This window comes from Tripterygium wilfordii, chromosome 14, assembly GCF_013401445.1.
Source record: "Tripterygium wilfordii isolate XIE 37 chromosome 14, ASM1340144v1, whole genome shotgun sequence".
In the NCBI taxonomy this organism is placed as follows: domain Eukaryota; kingdom Viridiplantae; phylum Streptophyta; class Magnoliopsida; order Celastrales; family Celastraceae; genus Tripterygium; species Tripterygium wilfordii.
Window position 1 is genome coordinate 3539463 of NC_052245.1, and position 16332 is coordinate 3555794.

The 16332-nt window shown below is 37.4% G+C and overlaps 2 protein-coding genes and 1 pseudogene across 4 annotated transcripts; all 3 read left to right on the forward strand.

Annotated features, from left to right (window-relative positions):
* Window positions 1-405: 405 nt before the first annotated feature.
* LOC120014702 (S-norcoclaurine synthase 1-like) lies at window positions 406-2455 on the forward strand. Its single transcript, XM_038866734.1, has 3 exons — window positions 406-736; window positions 813-1060; window positions 1748-2455. Exons 1-3 carry the CDS (start codon window positions 419-421, stop codon window positions 2331-2333), a joined length of 1152 nt encoding a protein of 383 aa, XP_038722662.1. The 5' UTR covers window positions 406-418; the 3' UTR covers window positions 2334-2455.
* Window positions 2456-2852: 397 nt separating this feature from the next.
* LOC120014547 (nucleolar protein 10) lies at window positions 2853-12015 on the forward strand. 3 transcript variants are annotated; one of them, XR_005471573.1, is made up of 17 exons: window positions 2853-3136; window positions 3573-3671; window positions 3771-3862; window positions 4491-4591; window positions 4818-4908; window positions 5947-6005; window positions 6122-6242; window positions 6461-6529; window positions 6716-6768; window positions 6874-6982; window positions 7520-7693; window positions 7801-7959; window positions 9259-9351; window positions 10390-10572; window positions 10762-10970; window positions 11225-11760; window positions 11825-12015. XR_005471573.1 is itself a non-coding variant. In XM_038866524.1 (16 exons), exons 1-16 carry the CDS (start codon window positions 3004-3006, stop codon window positions 11640-11642), a joined length of 2163 nt encoding a protein of 720 aa, XP_038722452.1. In that variant the 5' UTR covers window positions 2853-3003; the 3' UTR covers window positions 11643-12013. The 3 variants fall into 3 exon arrangements, 2 of the variants coding, with proteins under 2 accessions (XP_038722452.1, XP_038722454.1); XM_038866524.1 differs by having other exon boundaries at window positions 11225-12013; XM_038866526.1 differs by lacking the exons at window positions 2853-3136; window positions 3573-3671; window positions 4491-4591 and having other exon boundaries at window positions 3785-3862; window positions 11225-12013.
* A 1694-nt stretch (window positions 12016-13709) lies between these two features.
* LOC120014545 lies at window positions 13710-16285 on the forward strand (annotated as a pseudogene).
* The last annotated feature ends 47 nt before the right edge of the window (window positions 16286-16332 follow it).

Below are 16332 nucleotides of genomic sequence, written 5' to 3' on the forward strand. Positions count from 1 at the left end.
ATGCTATGAGAAATTAGTTTTTTCAAGAATATTTTTGAATTTATCTTCATATATATTCCGAAATCTAATGTATAATAATGTCCTTCCATAGTTCCATGTAATTTTGCAAGAAAAATCTAGATAAAAAAACTAGCAAAAAATGTAGAATCAAGCACTCACGGCATATTTGACTAAATATTTTTTAAACAAATATATATATATATATACTCTGAAAAAAAATGCAAAATCAAACGGTTGAAAAGTATGACCAAATAAATTAGCATGGATCAAAATCAAAGAAAGCATAGAAAAGCATAACCCTACCTAACATTGAAATATTAATTTACTAGAACGTCATCACTCATCAATTTAGGGGTTTCAAACATTGGAAAATATATCAAATTGTGGATGTTTCATTATAAATACGACTATACTTTATATGTATGAGTCCTATGATTCTCACTTTCTCTCGTTTTCTTTCATTTTCTCACTAACCAAACACCTGGTAATTTTATCAGAGGCAATGGTCGAAGTTCAATCTCTTCAAGTTCCAAATGTACAGGAGCTTGCAACACAAGGCCTCAAGAGTGTGCCTACTAGGTACGTACGAGATGACATAGACGGCATCAACCCCATTCCCTCCCATCAAACCCTTGGTGTACCGTTGATCGACATGACTAAGTTGGTCAACCCGGATGATCAAGAGATTGAGCTTCAAAGATTTTACGCTGCATGTAAAGATTGGGGTGTTTTTCAGGTAATATTTAAGCTTATAATACGAGTCATATATTTTCTTTAAACTTGTGAATTCATGATTTGATGTGATTTGGCAGATTAAAAACCATGGAATTCCTGATGAATCCTTGAGAAATATGAGGAACCAAGTTAGAGAATTCTTCAATCTTCCATTACAAGAGAAGAAAAGATGTGCACAGAGACCTGGAGGTCTTGAAGGGTATGGTCAAGTATTTGTAACTTCACAAGATCAAAAGCTTGAATGGAATGACATGCTCTTCCTCAAAACTCTCCCTACTCAGATCAGAAGTCTTGATCTGTGGCCCCAGAACCCTCCTAGATTCAGGTAAGTCAACAAATAAATTTTGTCAACTGTCTTATTGTCAATATTTATATACCACATCACATAAGTGATATATAATTAAGTCCTAACATCTCTCACACATATAACGAGTTTTCTAGGCCTAAGAACTGTTGAGGCATAAATCCACATGTCTGCGTGTACACTTTGTGGGAGAGTGAGACTCTCAAACACTGAAGAACCCGTTGGGCCGTTGGACCGTGTTGGATTTCTAAGGCCATGGGCCTTAGAATTTTGCCTAAAACCCATGAGTTCATGACCTCATAAAGCTGGGACTAGTCGGGTTACTCCCCTTTCCCACCTTTATGAGGCCATGGGTTCTAAGGGGAAGTGCATGATTTATTCTGATTTATCATGACAAAATTTTAAGGCCCACGGCCTACAAAAACCCGCCACTATCCGACGACCCAATGGGACTCCAACATGGGCCCACGGTCCCCGGAACACAATTCCTTCGATGTTTGAGGGTCCCACTCTCCCACAAGTAGACACACGGACATGCAGATTTCTGCCTCAACAAAAACCAATGACGACGATTCATGAAAAACAAATAAGTACAAGCCAATGTCTCAAAGTGACAATATACTTAATGTGTTTTGGGCTTGAATGTCTTTTAACACTTATCTACTAATTAATGATTAATTAATTCTGATGCATGTGTCATGCATTTAGGGAGACTTTGGAGGATTATTCTGAAAACATGAAACGAGTTGGTGTTTCATTGATGAAACTAATGGCTAGAGGGCTTCAACTTGAAGAAGAAAAACTCTCCGATCCATTCGAAAACGGGTTATACGAGGTGAAGATGATCTGCTATCCTCCATGTCCGGAACCAGATCGAGTTCTTGGGATTAAATCGCACTCTGACATATGTGGAATCACCATCTTGCTCGACTGCGGCGAGACGCCAGGATTACAGGCCCTCAAAGATGGAAACTGGGTGCCTGTTGAACCGATTGAAGGCGCTGCTGTTGTTATTGTTGGCAACATTTTGGAGATAATGAGCAATGGAGTTTATAAATCATCGGAACATAGAGCAGTGGTGAACAAACTGAAGGAGAGACAGTCAGTTGTCACTTTCTGCTATCCAGATTCATCTGTCAAGATTGGACCTGTTGAACAACTTACTACTGATCATGCAAGAACCCCAGCTCTATACAAGACTGTCACATTTGAAGAGTATTGCAAGATTTTCTTTGATCGAGTTCTTTCTAAAGGAGAATTTGATGGTTCTTTCATTGATGCTCTGAAAATGTGATTATATGTGCAATATTTTATCAATATTGTTGGATGTAGTAAATTCAAAATTTGAAGACTTTCACCAAGTTTCATATCCACACATATTTACTTTTGATATAAATTAGTGACATTTCACTTTAACCAATCCTTCTAGATGCCCAAATTTATATATTTTTAATTAAGTATGAATCAACATAGCAACAGATATCCCGTATTGATTTTTTATCCAATAAATACATCTCTTTGTACATCTAAGTGCAAGTTTATTTATACAAAACATGTACAAATACTGTAACTTATGTAAAGAGTTGTATGGAAATATATACATGTTTGGGTAATGTATTTCAACCAAATGTTCCTATGTATATTGTATATAAGAAATAAATAATAGATACTTTTTAGAATAAATATATTTTTTCAACGACTGAAATAGTGAAATCTGGTAAGGGACACTGGGTCCTAATTTTTCATGACCTAAAGGCCCAATCCAACTCTATCTAGGCCCAACAAATATCTGGTTCAACAGAAAAAACACCGCAGCCCTTAGAAGACAGAGGAGTTCCTGGAGAAGCGGCTTCGAAGACAAAACGCGCCTCCCACTCTCGCTCGCTGTGTCTTTCTGTTTCTTACATCGCTGCAAATTCGTATTCTATAATTTATAGAACGGAAGCGTAAAGAACCAACCAGTAATGGCGTATCAGGGAGATACCCTGAAGTCGACCTCCATTAATGGAGTGAAGGTGTACACAATTTCATCACAGAATCGCTCCGCCGCCACTTGGCTCCCGCCCAAGAAGCAGAGAGCTCTTCGCAAGAATATAAGTAAGTGCTCACCCGCCATAACATAGCATACCCTATTCTCGTGTTTCTTAATTTCACTCCGTGTTTGTTTGTGCTTTTTTTTTTTGATGGTTTAGACATTAGGTTTTGTTGTACTTTCCTTAGATTGAGTGCTTTGAGTTGTTTTAGCTTGTTAGGGTTTTAATTTGATGTGAGTTTTTGTAATTCACTGGTTTTGTTAAACCCTAGCTTAAACCCTTAATTGCCTGTTAGATTGATGCAGTTATGTTACTACACAGTGTCGAGTGAAAATTTAAGATAATTTTATAAAAGACTAGAGATGATGCCGCTTTACCCGAAGTTCAGTTGTCAATTACGTGTTCATAAACCATATCTTTTTAGAATTCTCGAAAGTAGGGTCCTGTCTAGAGTTTTATAGTAGTACTTTTATTAATTCAACTGTTATTGTGTTCCTTAGATTATCAGCGGAGGATGGAGTTGATTCAAGATTTAAGGTTTGAAACTGCGACTACCAAAATCAAGGCAACTCCTGATGGGGAGTTTGTTATTGCATCAGGTGCCTTGGAGCTCAATTTTGTTGCTTTTATTTGTCTCAATATTTGTCAAAAAACATCATATTTAGTGTAGAATTTTCTGATTCAATCTTGAAATGCAGGAATATACCCACCACAAATCAAAGTATACGAGCTAAGGCAACTGTCTTTGAAATTTGAAAGGCACTTCGACTCGGAGATAATTGATTTTCAGGTATTATACATCTTGCTATATACTGTTATGAAGCCAATTGAGCTGATCTTCTGAAATTTTATGGCTGATATATGTATGACATTCCTTAGGGTTTAATATAATGTATAGTTTGGACTTTGGACTTTGGACTGCTATGGCCTGCTTTTATGCCGTAGGGGGTGATAGTACAATGGAGAACAAATAGAAATGAAAATAGAATGGAGAATAAAAATTTTCAATTAATTTTAGTTTGAAACAATGGTGCTTTGGCAATGTGATATGTAGAGAGTCAGTTTAGCAATTGCGTCAAGATTTTTAGGGCTTCAATTCTTCAGATCTTGCTTTTGTTCAGTCCAGTGAAAGTGTGCAGTGTGCACAATGGTGGAAAAACGGATTTTCAAAATCCAACTCTAGATAGCCCACAGAATGGGAAAAAAAGAAAGGAAAAGTGGGCCGCATCTTAGTTTCAATAGAAACAATATAAAATAGAATGGAAAAACCTTCTTATGAATTAACAAAATTTGAATAAAACTGCCATTTCCTCAGATCTTTATGATATAGTCCTCCATAAATATGGATATTCTATTGCTGTGTTTTCCTTAAATCACGATGTTGGATTTCTCATGATGCAACGTTTTTCATTTTGTAGATATTGGCCGATGACTATTCGAAGTTAGCTTTTTTATGTTCCGACCGCTCTATTTGTCTGCATGCAAAATATGGAAAGCACCACACTTTACGGATTCCAAGGTTTTGTCTTTGTTCGCAATTTTTTTACTTGTGCATGGAGTATCATGTCATGCATCATATCTGTGTATCAATTTGGTGTCTAGAACTTATAGTTGAATTTATGGGATGAACTAAAATTTTATGTACGCTACTGTTATTCTACTTTATTTGAGTTTGGGTATTTTTGACATTTCCATTATCAATATTTTCTTATTGTAAAATGTACATTTTATCTCTGAATGTACAGGATGGGAAGGGATATTGAATATGATTGCTGGTCCTGTGACTTGCTTTGTGCTGCCTCATCTCCAGAGTTATACAGAATTAATTTAGAGCAGGTTTTAACTTAGCTCCAATTTTTTTTTTGTAATGGTTCTAACTATGGTTATTTTTCATGTGCTTTTGTGCGACGCATATAGATAAGTGTGTGTCATCTGTTTCTTATTTGTGCCATGTAATTATATGTTGGAAAGCCCTGACTACTAAATCTAATAAATTTGAGTAATTTTCCACCAATGCCTGCAGTTTATATTCTTCATTGAAGTACCATACTTTAGTATATGTAAGTATTGGGAGCTGTTGAATTTGAAAGCCCAGTATTATTATGAAAAAGGTTGATATATTGATGAACTCATGAACCTTCATGTATAATTTGAAGAGGTAAAAAAATGGTCGCATTATCTGCTAGAAGCGAGGGGTAAACATGAATTACAAATAGTACTTATGTTGGACTTCGCTTTTTTTTTTGGAATAAAATACCATTTCCTATCAACTTCTTGAGAGTTAATGGTATGGTAGAGAGGGTAATGAAATCATTAATCATTTAATATATTACTCCCTATTTTCCAAGAACATGCAATTTATGTATAACAAATTGTGGTGTTTGGGAGCCCACAATATCTTGTGCATATAGTATCTGCTGCTATAGCTGCTATTGCTATTGTAGTAGTTGTTGTTTTGTTGTAATTGTGAAAGCGTTTTTCCTCTTATCTTTTGTGTGCTTTTAAGTTGAAAATGTTGGGAACTATCACAAGGGATTGAGGGATCCAGGTGCAGTAATTGGTTTATATTGAGGAGTGAAAATCTTTCTTTTCATGTTTCCCATGGTTATCACAAAGCCTAGAGCTTCATTAGAAGCATGAATTTCTCCTCTGACAATGAGATTGGATAACATTGTCATATTTGATGAAGATGAAATTGGTCATGGATATTCGCGAGGACTATTTTCTAGCAGCTTTACAATAATTCTGGGACCTTCTTGCATTGCTGGACCTGCTGACTTTCTTTTAGCATTCTTTTCTTTTCTTTTGGAATGTGGGTGTTGGTGTTCAAATTAGAGGTTTGGTTTTGGAATTCTGATTTTTCTTTCTTTGCAGGGGCGATTTATGTCCTCGCTTACCTCACAATCATCAGCCCTAAATGTAGTTTGCCGAAGGTTTTTGAATCTTTCTGTTGATCCTGTTTCCCTTGGTTACAAATTTTATGATTGATATTTTTGGCTTTTAGCTTTTGCATGATTGAAGCTGAAGAATATTTGTTTCACAATGGCAGTAAGCTTCATGGGCTAGTTGCTTGTGGTGGTGAGGATGGTGTGGTTGAATGTTTTGACATGAGGATGAGATCTTCGGTCGGCAGAATTAATGCTGTTAGAACTGCTGGTGATATTGATGAGGTTGCCATCCTGCTTTTCTATTCATATTGTGAAATTTCTGTGGCAGTTTATTCTCTTCTTTTTTTTTGGAAAAATGGACTGCTGGTGAACTCATCATTATGTTGTTCTTTGTTCTTTTACTAAATTGTTACGTGGATTTTTTGAATCTCACATATAATAACATATCTGTTGTCTTTTTTGCTTGAAAATGCTCTCTTATTGTTCTGGCTGAATTGTAGGAGGTCACTGCACTAGAGTTTGATGGGGAGGGAGGGTTCCTCATGGGTGTTGGAAGTAGTGGGGGCAAGGTATGACGACACTACGACAGTTTGACATCTCCTAAGAAATTTATAGTATCCATTTCTTATCATCATTTTTCTAGTGTGTATGTAATTCTATTGTACATTTTTTAACCAAGTGTTCGTTTTTTTGGTCATATTGTTATTTCCTATGATGACATTTCCATTGTACATTAGTAATGTAGTTATGTACAGGTACTTCTGTATGACTTGCGGTCCTCACATCCTTTACGAGTTAAGGACCATATGTGAGTCTATCCTGTTCATCTTCTCTTCGTATTGAATTAAATGGGGGCGTATCTATTACTTGCTTTTGGCTGATGGTTCTTAGAATTTCTGTTATTTCCTTACAGGTATGGCAGTGCCATATTGGACATCAAGTGGCATCGGACACTTAATTCTGAACGACCAAAGTTAATTAGTACAGATAGTCATGTTGTTAGAATATGGGATCCTGAGACGGTAAGGAAACTTTTGGTCAGCAAGTTGAGGAGGTGTCTTGACAGTTGGACTTGTATTAATATTATGGCGACGGTTAAATTAAGCAAAAAGGATTTTGTATCATTTTCCCTGCACATATTGGCTGATTAAAAGAAAATTACTCATCGTCAAGGCAGCCTTTATCCCAAACAATGTTGCGGTCAGCCGTATGAGTTTTTGTTAGGTCTAAAGTCTAAACCCTAAAAGGAAAGCGTGACCTTACTTTTTCGTGAGTTCTATGACTCTTATTATTTCCGTACTTGATGAATTGTTGTCTCTTGTGTTAGGCCATAAAAAAAGATTAGGATTTTAGATAAGGTAGTCTTTATATGCACAAGTACATCAAAATTGAAGGATGTGAGTCAATTGTTGTTAACAAAAGCACATCCACATAAGACATGCACACACATAGATTTCTAGGTGAGGATCAAGTGGTTCAGTTGATTGCCCTCCATTCGTATGATATTGGTACTGTTTCTTCTGTATGGTTGAGTAATATTCCGTGTTTATTGCTTTCAGGGAGATGGTATGACCAGCATTGAACCAGCAGCTGACAATAAGATAAATGATATATGTGTGTTTAAGGACAGTGGTTTGATGCTGCTTGCTTTAGACAATAGTCAGATACCATCTTTCTTTGTACCTGCACTGGGCCCTACTCCAAAGTGGTGTGCTTCTTTGGAAAATCTAACGGTGCGATTATGAGATTTTGTATTATTTATTGTTTTTTTATTCTTCTGTTACTGTGTTACAGAGGTGAAATATATTGATGTTTCTTTTCTTTTTTTCCCTCTCTCCAGGAAGAGATGGAGGAGGATGCACAGGCCATCATTTATGACAATTTTAAATTTTTAACAAAAGAAGATCTGGAGAAATTGAATCTGACAAATCTTGTGGGCACCAATCTTCTTACAGCGGTCATGCATGGCTTCTTCATCGATAATCGGTTGTATAAGAAAGTGAGGCCACCTTGTACCTCATTCTATATTCTGCATTTTCTTAAGCTTTGTTTCTTTAGACTCATCGTACCAGTCAAAGAAAAATGTGTGAACTAGCCATCCATCCATCCCTCCCTCCCTTCCCTTCTCTCGCACATGGGTCTGTCTTGTGTCATTGTAGAGTGTTGTCTAGACCGCAGGTAAAGTTGAGCAAGCAACAGTTTTCAGTTGCGCTGAATTTGCTGGTGTTTGGTGTCTTGTAATGAAGCTTTCCCTGGCCATTCTTTTTTAGATTTATATTGGAGAAATATTATTTATTGCCTAGAGACGGTGAGTGGGCTAAATGGGTAGGAATGAAGGCACACGATGTTGGAGTTTGGAAAGGAACAAGGAAAAGATGGAAAGAATCCTTTGTCATGCGTGATTTTGGTTCTGTAACCTTTCTGTATCAATTTTCATTGATATGAGGTTGGATGAGGTTATTCTTCTTTGAGAGGCAGAGATTTCCAGGTTGACAGGGAATAAAGAAGCATGTTTGAATTGTGTTAGTTATCTGGAAATGATGAATTTTGGTGTGGTAACAAAGTTACTTGATTGCAACACAATTGATGTCACCAGTTTGAAACACTAATACAGCTCTCGGGGGTTTTTTTGTATGTAAATCCTGCTTGTTATGCTCGTTGCTCAGTGTTGGCTACTGAACTGCTTTTCTATATTATCTGATCTACTTGAGAAAATTCTTGGAGATGCAAATGAGGGGCTGTTAGATTAAAGGCTTGGAAAAACGAGATGTTTGGATGTCTTTTTGCTGTGTTAGTCTTAAGGGTGATACGTGGGAGGGGAATAGAATTCTTACTTGCCTCAGCAAAATACCAAGGCACCTGATAGAGTGCCTTCTTGCCGGGAAGCTGTGTGAAAGAGAATCTTTACTGTTGATTACATTTAGAGAAGGGGGAACATTGGTCTACGACTCTACGTGAGAGCTATGGAACTCGGCTATGCCACTGTTGGGTGTGTGTTGGATTGAGGCATATTTTTTGAGAGGAAAAAAGAATGGAAGAGGAAATATCTGCACAAGGGTCAAATAAGACATTTAATACGCTTAATTTTGGTTTGGAAGACAACCTTTTTTGTGATGAACTGCTGTTTCTTTTATTGGTCTTTTCTTTACTGTATAATTATCTGGAAATTCTTAATCCCGCTTAATAAATTTGTACTTTTCTGATTGTAATGGATATTGTATTTTTGAAGGTGCCAAAATTAGGTGCTGTTGTGGTGGCCTTTTCTGTTTCTCAAATGTTCCTGTCTGATCTGTTGTAGGCCCTCGAACTGGCGAATCCTTTTGATTATGAAAAGTACTTAGAGCAACGGAAAAAGGAAAAATTGGATGCTGAACGTGCGTCTCGAATCACGGTTGGTGTTTCCATTCCTAAGAAAATGTGTATTTCTGTTTAGGTCATTGTCTACATTGCATCTGATCACTGAATTTGAGGAGAATTGTGATGCAGTTATCTTCCAGCATTGTTTGTGTGCTTGGTTTAAATATTTTACACATAAACCTGGAATTATACGACTGCTTAATTATGGGATGTGGTTGATACCTTCAAGTGTTTTATGTATGTCATTCAATTATTGTATTTTCAAAATATAGCTGTCAGGAAAATGATGAAGTGTCCATGCCTAGGTAAGTTGTGGACCTTCTGATGTACTTCATTGGCGTCTTTTGAGGGCACAGAGTGTTTCCACTTTAACAACAGTGAAGTTTTTGTTAGTTGTTTTGACATCATTTACAAATTTACTTGTTCAAATGGGCAGGCCATGATATCTTCAGTATTGGGTTCATAGTTCGACACTCTTGACATTTTAGATAATCTCATTAAAGTAATATGGAATTTAATCTTAGAAATGCTAAGTTTCTATTTAAAACTGGTTCTTAACTACCTCATTCAGGGGAAGAAAAAAGATTCTGCTTCTTGATTATTGAACTACTACTGTTTGCATATTATCGGATGGCAGATGATACATTTAGAAAATAACTTTGTTTCTTTTGTCGACACATAATTTGCAATTCTCAATGTCTTGTTTCTTCATTGATAAAGGGGGGAAAACATAATTTGCAATTCCCAGTGTCTTGTTTCTTCATTGATAGAGGGGGGAAAAGAACTTCCCACCCTAAAATAGTCTTTTGGCTGTATCATCTTATTTTTATTACTTCTCCTGTGCTTAAAACTCAATGTTTTTTGTTTTCCTTTCATAGTCAAATTTTTGTACTCCTGAGAAATAGGACTGTTGGGCAAACATGATCCTACTTATGTGCCTCTATTTTTTTTTTCTTTTTTTGGAAGGGGAACTGGGTGTATTGGGGTTTGGAATAAGCAAAGGATGCTCATGTCAAAGTTTGGAAACTATTTGGCTAATTTTTGTGATTTGTTTTCTTCTTTTTTCCTTCAGATAAAGAGGAAATTGCCAAAGGTTAACCGGATTCTTGCAGCTCGTATTCTTGAAGATGAGGAAAAAGAGAATGAGAAGAAAGAGGGTGATGACTTGGAAATAAAGAAAAAGTCCAAGAAAAAGAAAGGACTTAGCAGTGAGGATCTCAAAGACGAGCGATTTACTGCAATGTTTAAAAATAAGGTCTGATACCTCATAATTTCCCACTTATATAGACCGTCTTTTATCTCAACTCCATGTTTCGTTTTTTTAAAAGAAAATGGACATAGAAATTTGCATTAGCGAAAAATTCTAGTTTTATTCTGAAAAAAAGGTATGTTTTAAATCCTTCGAAGTGGAGGTGTCATATTTTACCCATTTTGTTCCCTTCAGGACTTTCAAATTGATGAGAAATCGCAAGAGTATATATCTTTACATCCTGTGCCTGCCAAGACACAACCATCTTTGGTGGATGAACATTTTGAACCTATAGAAGAGGATGAAGATCAGAGTCTGAGTGATTCTGATGCAGATGCTCTGTCATCAGAAGAAGAGCCAGAAAATGATAAGAGGGTAGTGAAAAAGAAGTCCCGGGGTCCTAGGTAAGCTGCTTGTGGCCCTTTCTAGCTGAAGCTTTGCATCTTTATGTGAAACTGAATACGCAAGTAAATTCAATGTCTTGTGTGCCCTTTGAGTTTGAAACTATTGATTGCAATATATTGTATTCTGGTTACAGCTAATATGGTGTATTATAGATGCTCATTGTGAGGGAAAGTGGGAAGTGGGGTGCTTTAGGATATTTGGATTCTCCAAATCTGGGAAAATGTACTGATCTATCTGTTGTCAAATTTTATAGATTGTATGAAGTCAAAGATGAGAGGCATGCAGAGGCATTTTGGAACAGTGAGTCACTTGCAAAGGAGGATTCTCTTCCTTTGGGGGAGAGAATAGCACGTCTACAAGGTGATCAGAGGGCTTCCGGTATCTCCAATAATGTGAAGTTTGGACCAGGTGGATCGCGAGAGATTTCCTTTGCGACTAAAAGTTCAGCCAAGTACAGGGAGGATGAGGAAGATGAAGAACCATATCATGGCAAGAGGGGTGTCCAATCATTAGGGTTGAAGCCAGATAGATCTGGCTTCGGGGGTCGGGGCCGTGGTGGTGGTCGGGGTCGTGGTGGTGGTCGAGGTCGTGGAGGTGGCCGTGGCCGTGGCCGTGGTGGGGGACAAAGTCGGGGAGGAAGTCGTGGGAGGGGCAGAAGAGGCCGTCACTGAACATACTGGAATGCTCAAATATCTATTGGTCGCATGTAGTTACGATATACATGGTTCGTGATCAGAAAACACCCACTCATTTACAAAGCAGAGCCAGTCATGGTTGCTCTGTTAAAATTTTGTTTGTCATCCCGTTTCAAGACCCAACTTTCTTTTCCTTTTCTTTTGTTCCTATATTTATCTTTGGGTGAGGTAAGGAGAAGATCTTCGGTGTTGAAGTTGAACCAACTATAATAGTTTAATTTACTTGTTAATGGTGCATTTCTTCTACGTCTTGACGATGAATAACAACGTTTTTGTTAATTAATATGGTAGCTGTACTTGAATTGAGAAGTATAGGGAACCTTTATTTAGTGTTTCCTACTTGTGCTTACTTGTGCTGTGCATATGATTGGGAAGCCTGCTTTGTGCTTGTATGGCCAATTGGCCATGACATATACACGTTGTCTGAGCTTCTGAAAGTGAATTTCCTTTGTCGATTTTCACATGTAGAATAACAAGTGATTTGCCTGGTCAAGCTAGAGCTACTAATCTACTATGTTGGTATGAACAAGTCATTTGAGAGTAGTCCGCTTCTTTTACCTTTCAATCTCACACGCCTTGAAAATATTTCAAACCTACTATTCAGCTTACATTACATATATTTCTATGTAGCAAATGTCAAAGTCCACTTATGGACATAGGTTCGCTTGAAAACCTATTTTTCAACACATAGGGGTCTCTTTTAAAAAATTAATAATTTCATATTCTCATATTTGTCATCATTCTTCGATAGACATTGACGTAAGAATTCCTAGATCTAAAAAATCTCCCTCCATTTTCGCCAATGTCATTGTTCGCCTCTACCATCACCATCGTCAATCTCTACCATCGCACCTCCACCAACATTTTCTCTGTTTTCTTATTCTTCATCTTCTTATTTTTTTTCTTCTTCTTCATCTTCTTAGATTTGAGATGGAATATGAGATCTGAGATGCACTAAGTTCAAATATGAAATCGTACAAATATGAGATCGTACAGTTATAATGCTATAATTTCAATGTTAATGTAACATTATACAATTAAATAATTTGACTTATTTTCTTAATCCTCTATGTTTTGAAACTATAAAACTATACAATCAAAATATTAGCATTATATGACGTAGATGGACTTTTAATGTCTATGTTACAGTTTGAAACAATAACATTATGACATCAAAACGGGCCAACTTCGGGTGTCCCTTTTCGGTGATCGTTTTGGACAGAATCTGGCGGGCATTGTGCATCTCTGTGAGGGGAGTCTAACGGCGACGGTGGTGTAGCAAACCATCATTGGAATCGTCTGGATTTGAGAGTTTTTCATTCATGTAACTATTTGAAACAGTAACATGAACTGGTATATAACGAGGGTAGTGATGTAATTGACATTTTTATGGGTACTTATGTCTTCATGTGTTTTTTGAGTGGACCTAGATATCCAAAAGTTTCCTTAAAGGTACCGGCTTGGAATTTTTCCTAAAATATGTTCAGTTACGAAAATGACATGTACCCCATCAATTTGGTAGCCAATAGGAGCCTAACAGGTTTATTCCACTTTTTTATCCAAAATCATTGTCCAAAATTTATTGTTTTAATATAAATTCTATTGTTTTTTAAAGCACAGTCTAGAATTCATTGTTTTTAAAATTCCATTGAAAAAAAAATGGAATTAAGATTTACCCCATAAAACTCATCGACAATAGATCTTATTAGAAAGAGCATTATGCGTTAATTCCGAATATGCAATTTTTTTAAAAATCTAACATGTATTTTGAAAGAAAACGTTTTAAAATTTCGCTTAAGATACTTGAGTTCCCATGAACTATCACTGTATGAATTATCTAGCACTACTGATTGAATTAAGGTCTTCATGAACTATCTAGCACTACTGATTGAATTAAGGTCTTCATGAAGAGTTTTATTATTAAATCAAATTGGTTGACTCCTTCTCTTTGTTTCCCATTTTGAATTTAGAGAATCTAGAACAAGTTCTCACTTTTGATTGATTCAATAAATTGAATAATCAGAGCATTGACTTCAGTTTCACTATTGCATATAAATTTGTGGCTATGGTGTCCAATGCAATAAACCAATCATGGCTTCTTCAACTCTTCATGCCATTTTCCTTCCTCTTCTTCTCTTTTCTCCAACAGCTTTTGCTGCCATCCAATGTACAATATCCCCGGAATATTCATTATCTTCACTTGACACAAACACTTTCTGGCCTTCACCTTCTAATGATTTCGCCTTCGGATTTCGACAACTCCCAGGGAATGATAATCAGTTCTTGCTTGCCATTTGGTTCAACAGAATCCCAGAACAAACCATTGTTTGGTCAGCAAATGGAGATGAACCTGCACCAATAGGTTCTTCAGTCAATCTCACCAGAAATGGCCAACTTGTACTCTATGACCCGCAAGGCATTGAGCTATGGAAGCGCCCGCCAAATGGTCCTGTATCCTGCGCTGCAATGCTTGATGAGGGAAACTTTGTGCTGGTAAATGAAAGTTCCGAGCCCATTTGGGAGAGCTTCAATGAACCTACCAATACTATCTTGCCCGGCCAGATCCTGAACATGCCTAGCAACCTTACCTCTCGTCAATCGCTGGAAAGTTATGGAAAAGGTCGCTTCGAATTAAGCTTGCAAACAGATGGAAATCTGGTACTTTACTCTGTATCTATGCCTACCAGTGTCAGGTTTAAAGCATATTGGGCCAGTGGAACACTTCATAAGAATTCTACATTAGTCTTTGATAAGACTGGACATCTTTCCATCAAAGAAGGGACTACAACGATCTTCAACATTACACAAGACAATTTGTGGCTTACAAATGAAGATTTCTATTACTTATATAGGATTGATAATGATGGAGTCTTCAGGCAATATAATCATCCAAAGAAGGCAGGCTGCAACAACTTAAACTGGACTATTTTGCAGAGAATTCCACAAGATATTTGCTCTGCAATGTCGGGGGACACTGGTGGTGGAGCTTGTGGGTATAACAGTTATTGTGTTACAATTAATGGCGAACCCGATTGCTTATGCCCTGAAGGGTATTCGTTCCTGGACCCGCCGAACAAGAACAAAGGATGTAAACCAGATTTCCCACTTCCAAGTTGTCAGGCTACTGGATGGGAAGCAAGGCATGAACTGGTTGAATTCAAAGAGCTTCGAGACACGGATTGGCCATCATCGGACTATGATTTGCAGATTGGAAATGGAGTGGATAAGCAGACATGTATCCAACTATGTCGTGAGGATTGTTTCTGCGCTGCAGCGATTTCTGATGGGAATAGGACATGTTGGAAGAAGAAGTATCCTCTGTCTAGTGGTGGCAAGAGTATGGGTAAAATAGCTCTCATTAAGGTGCCTAGAATCAATGTCACACATCTTTTAGACAAATGCATTTTAAACAAAGATCAATCGTCCCTGATCCTCGTCGTTTCAGTACTGCTAGGGAGTTCTGCATTCATCAATATTGTTATGATATTAACCATCTCTTTAGCTGCATTTTGCTCATATCGACAAAAACTGCTGAATGACTCATCAGTTTCAAGCATGACAAGTGCAAATGTAATGAGTTACAGATACAAAGAACTTGAAGAAGCAACTGGGGGGTTCAAGCAAACATTGGGTAGAGGTGCTTTTGGAACAGTTTATAAAGGAGTCTTAAAATCACATCCTATGAGGTTCGTTGCGGTCAAGAAGCTGGATAAGGTAGTACAAGAAGGTGAGAAGGAGTTTAAAACAGAAGTGAATGTCATTGGACAAACACATCACAAAAATCTGGTTCGTTTGCTCGGTTACTGTGATGAGGGGGAGAACCGGCTTCTGGTATACGAGTACATGAGCAACGGTTCTCTGGCAAGCTTATTGTTTGGAATTTCCAGGCCAGACTGGAACCAAAGAGTGCAAATTGCATTAGGCATTGCAAGAGGCCTAATGTACTTGCATGAGGAGTGTAGCACACAAATCATCCATTGTGACATAAAGCCTCAAAACATACTCCTCGACGAGTACTTCACGCCTAGGATTGCAGATTTTGGACTGGCAAAGCTTCTATTAACTGAGTAATCTAAAGCGGCTCGAACAGGAATAAGAGGAACTATTGGATACTTTGCTCCTGAATGGTTTAAGAAAGCATCAATCACTGTCAAAGTTGATGTGTATAGCTTTGGAGTAATGCTGCTTGAGCTCATCTGCTGCAAGACAAGTGTAGAATTCGCAGCTGGTAACGATGATGACGAGGCACTCATTGATTGGTCTTATCATTGTTACAGCCAAAGAAAGCTGCAGAAGATGGTTGAAAACGATGAGGAGGCAAGGAACGACATGAAGAGACTGGAGAGGCTGGTAATGGTGGCAATCTGGTGTGTTCAAGAGGATCCTTCTCTCAGACCTGCCATGAGAAAGATCACATGTATGCTTGAGGGAGTCATTGATGTTTCTGTTCCTCCATGTCCTTCAAATTACACTTCATTTCATACTAAGCCATCACTCTCTGCCTAAGCTAGCAAATTAAAACAGTCATGTAACAGCAACCCTATTATCCCTCAATTTCTCTTCAGTATATTTTCTGATAATTCTTTCCTCCTTTTTTTTTTTTTTGCTCTCTAAATACGACTATTTTTTGGTATCGATAAATTCTTCTCTCTTAAATCTTGTGTAA

What these genes read in the sequence shown, in the direction of transcription:
- LOC120014702 (XM_038866734.1), top strand. Translation starts at nt 419, where the DNA reads ATGTATGAGTCCTATGATTCTCACTTTCTCTCGTTTTCTTTCATTTTC. An exon ending in AAGATTGGGGTGTTTTTCAG is followed by an intron (nt 737 to 812) that starts GTAATATTTAAG and finishes GTGATTTGGCAG; the next exon opens with ATTAAAAACCATGGAATTCC. An exon ending in CAGAACCCTCCTAGATTCAG is followed by an intron (nt 1,061 to 1,747) that starts GTAAGTCAACAA and finishes TCATGCATTTAG; the next exon opens with GGAGACTTTGGAGGATTATT.
- LOC120014547 (XM_038866524.1), top strand. Translation starts at nt 3,004, where the DNA reads ATGGCGTATCAGGGAGATACCCTGAAGTCGACCTCCATTAATGGAGTG. An exon ending in CGGAGATAATTGATTTTCAG is followed by an intron (nt 3,863 to 4,490) that starts GTATTATACATC and finishes TTCATTTTGTAG; the next exon opens with ATATTGGCCGATGACTATTC. An exon ending in TTGGAAGTAGTGGGGGCAAG is followed by an intron (nt 6,530 to 6,715) that starts GTATGACGACAC and finishes AGTTATGTACAG; the next exon opens with GTACTTCTGTATGACTTGCG.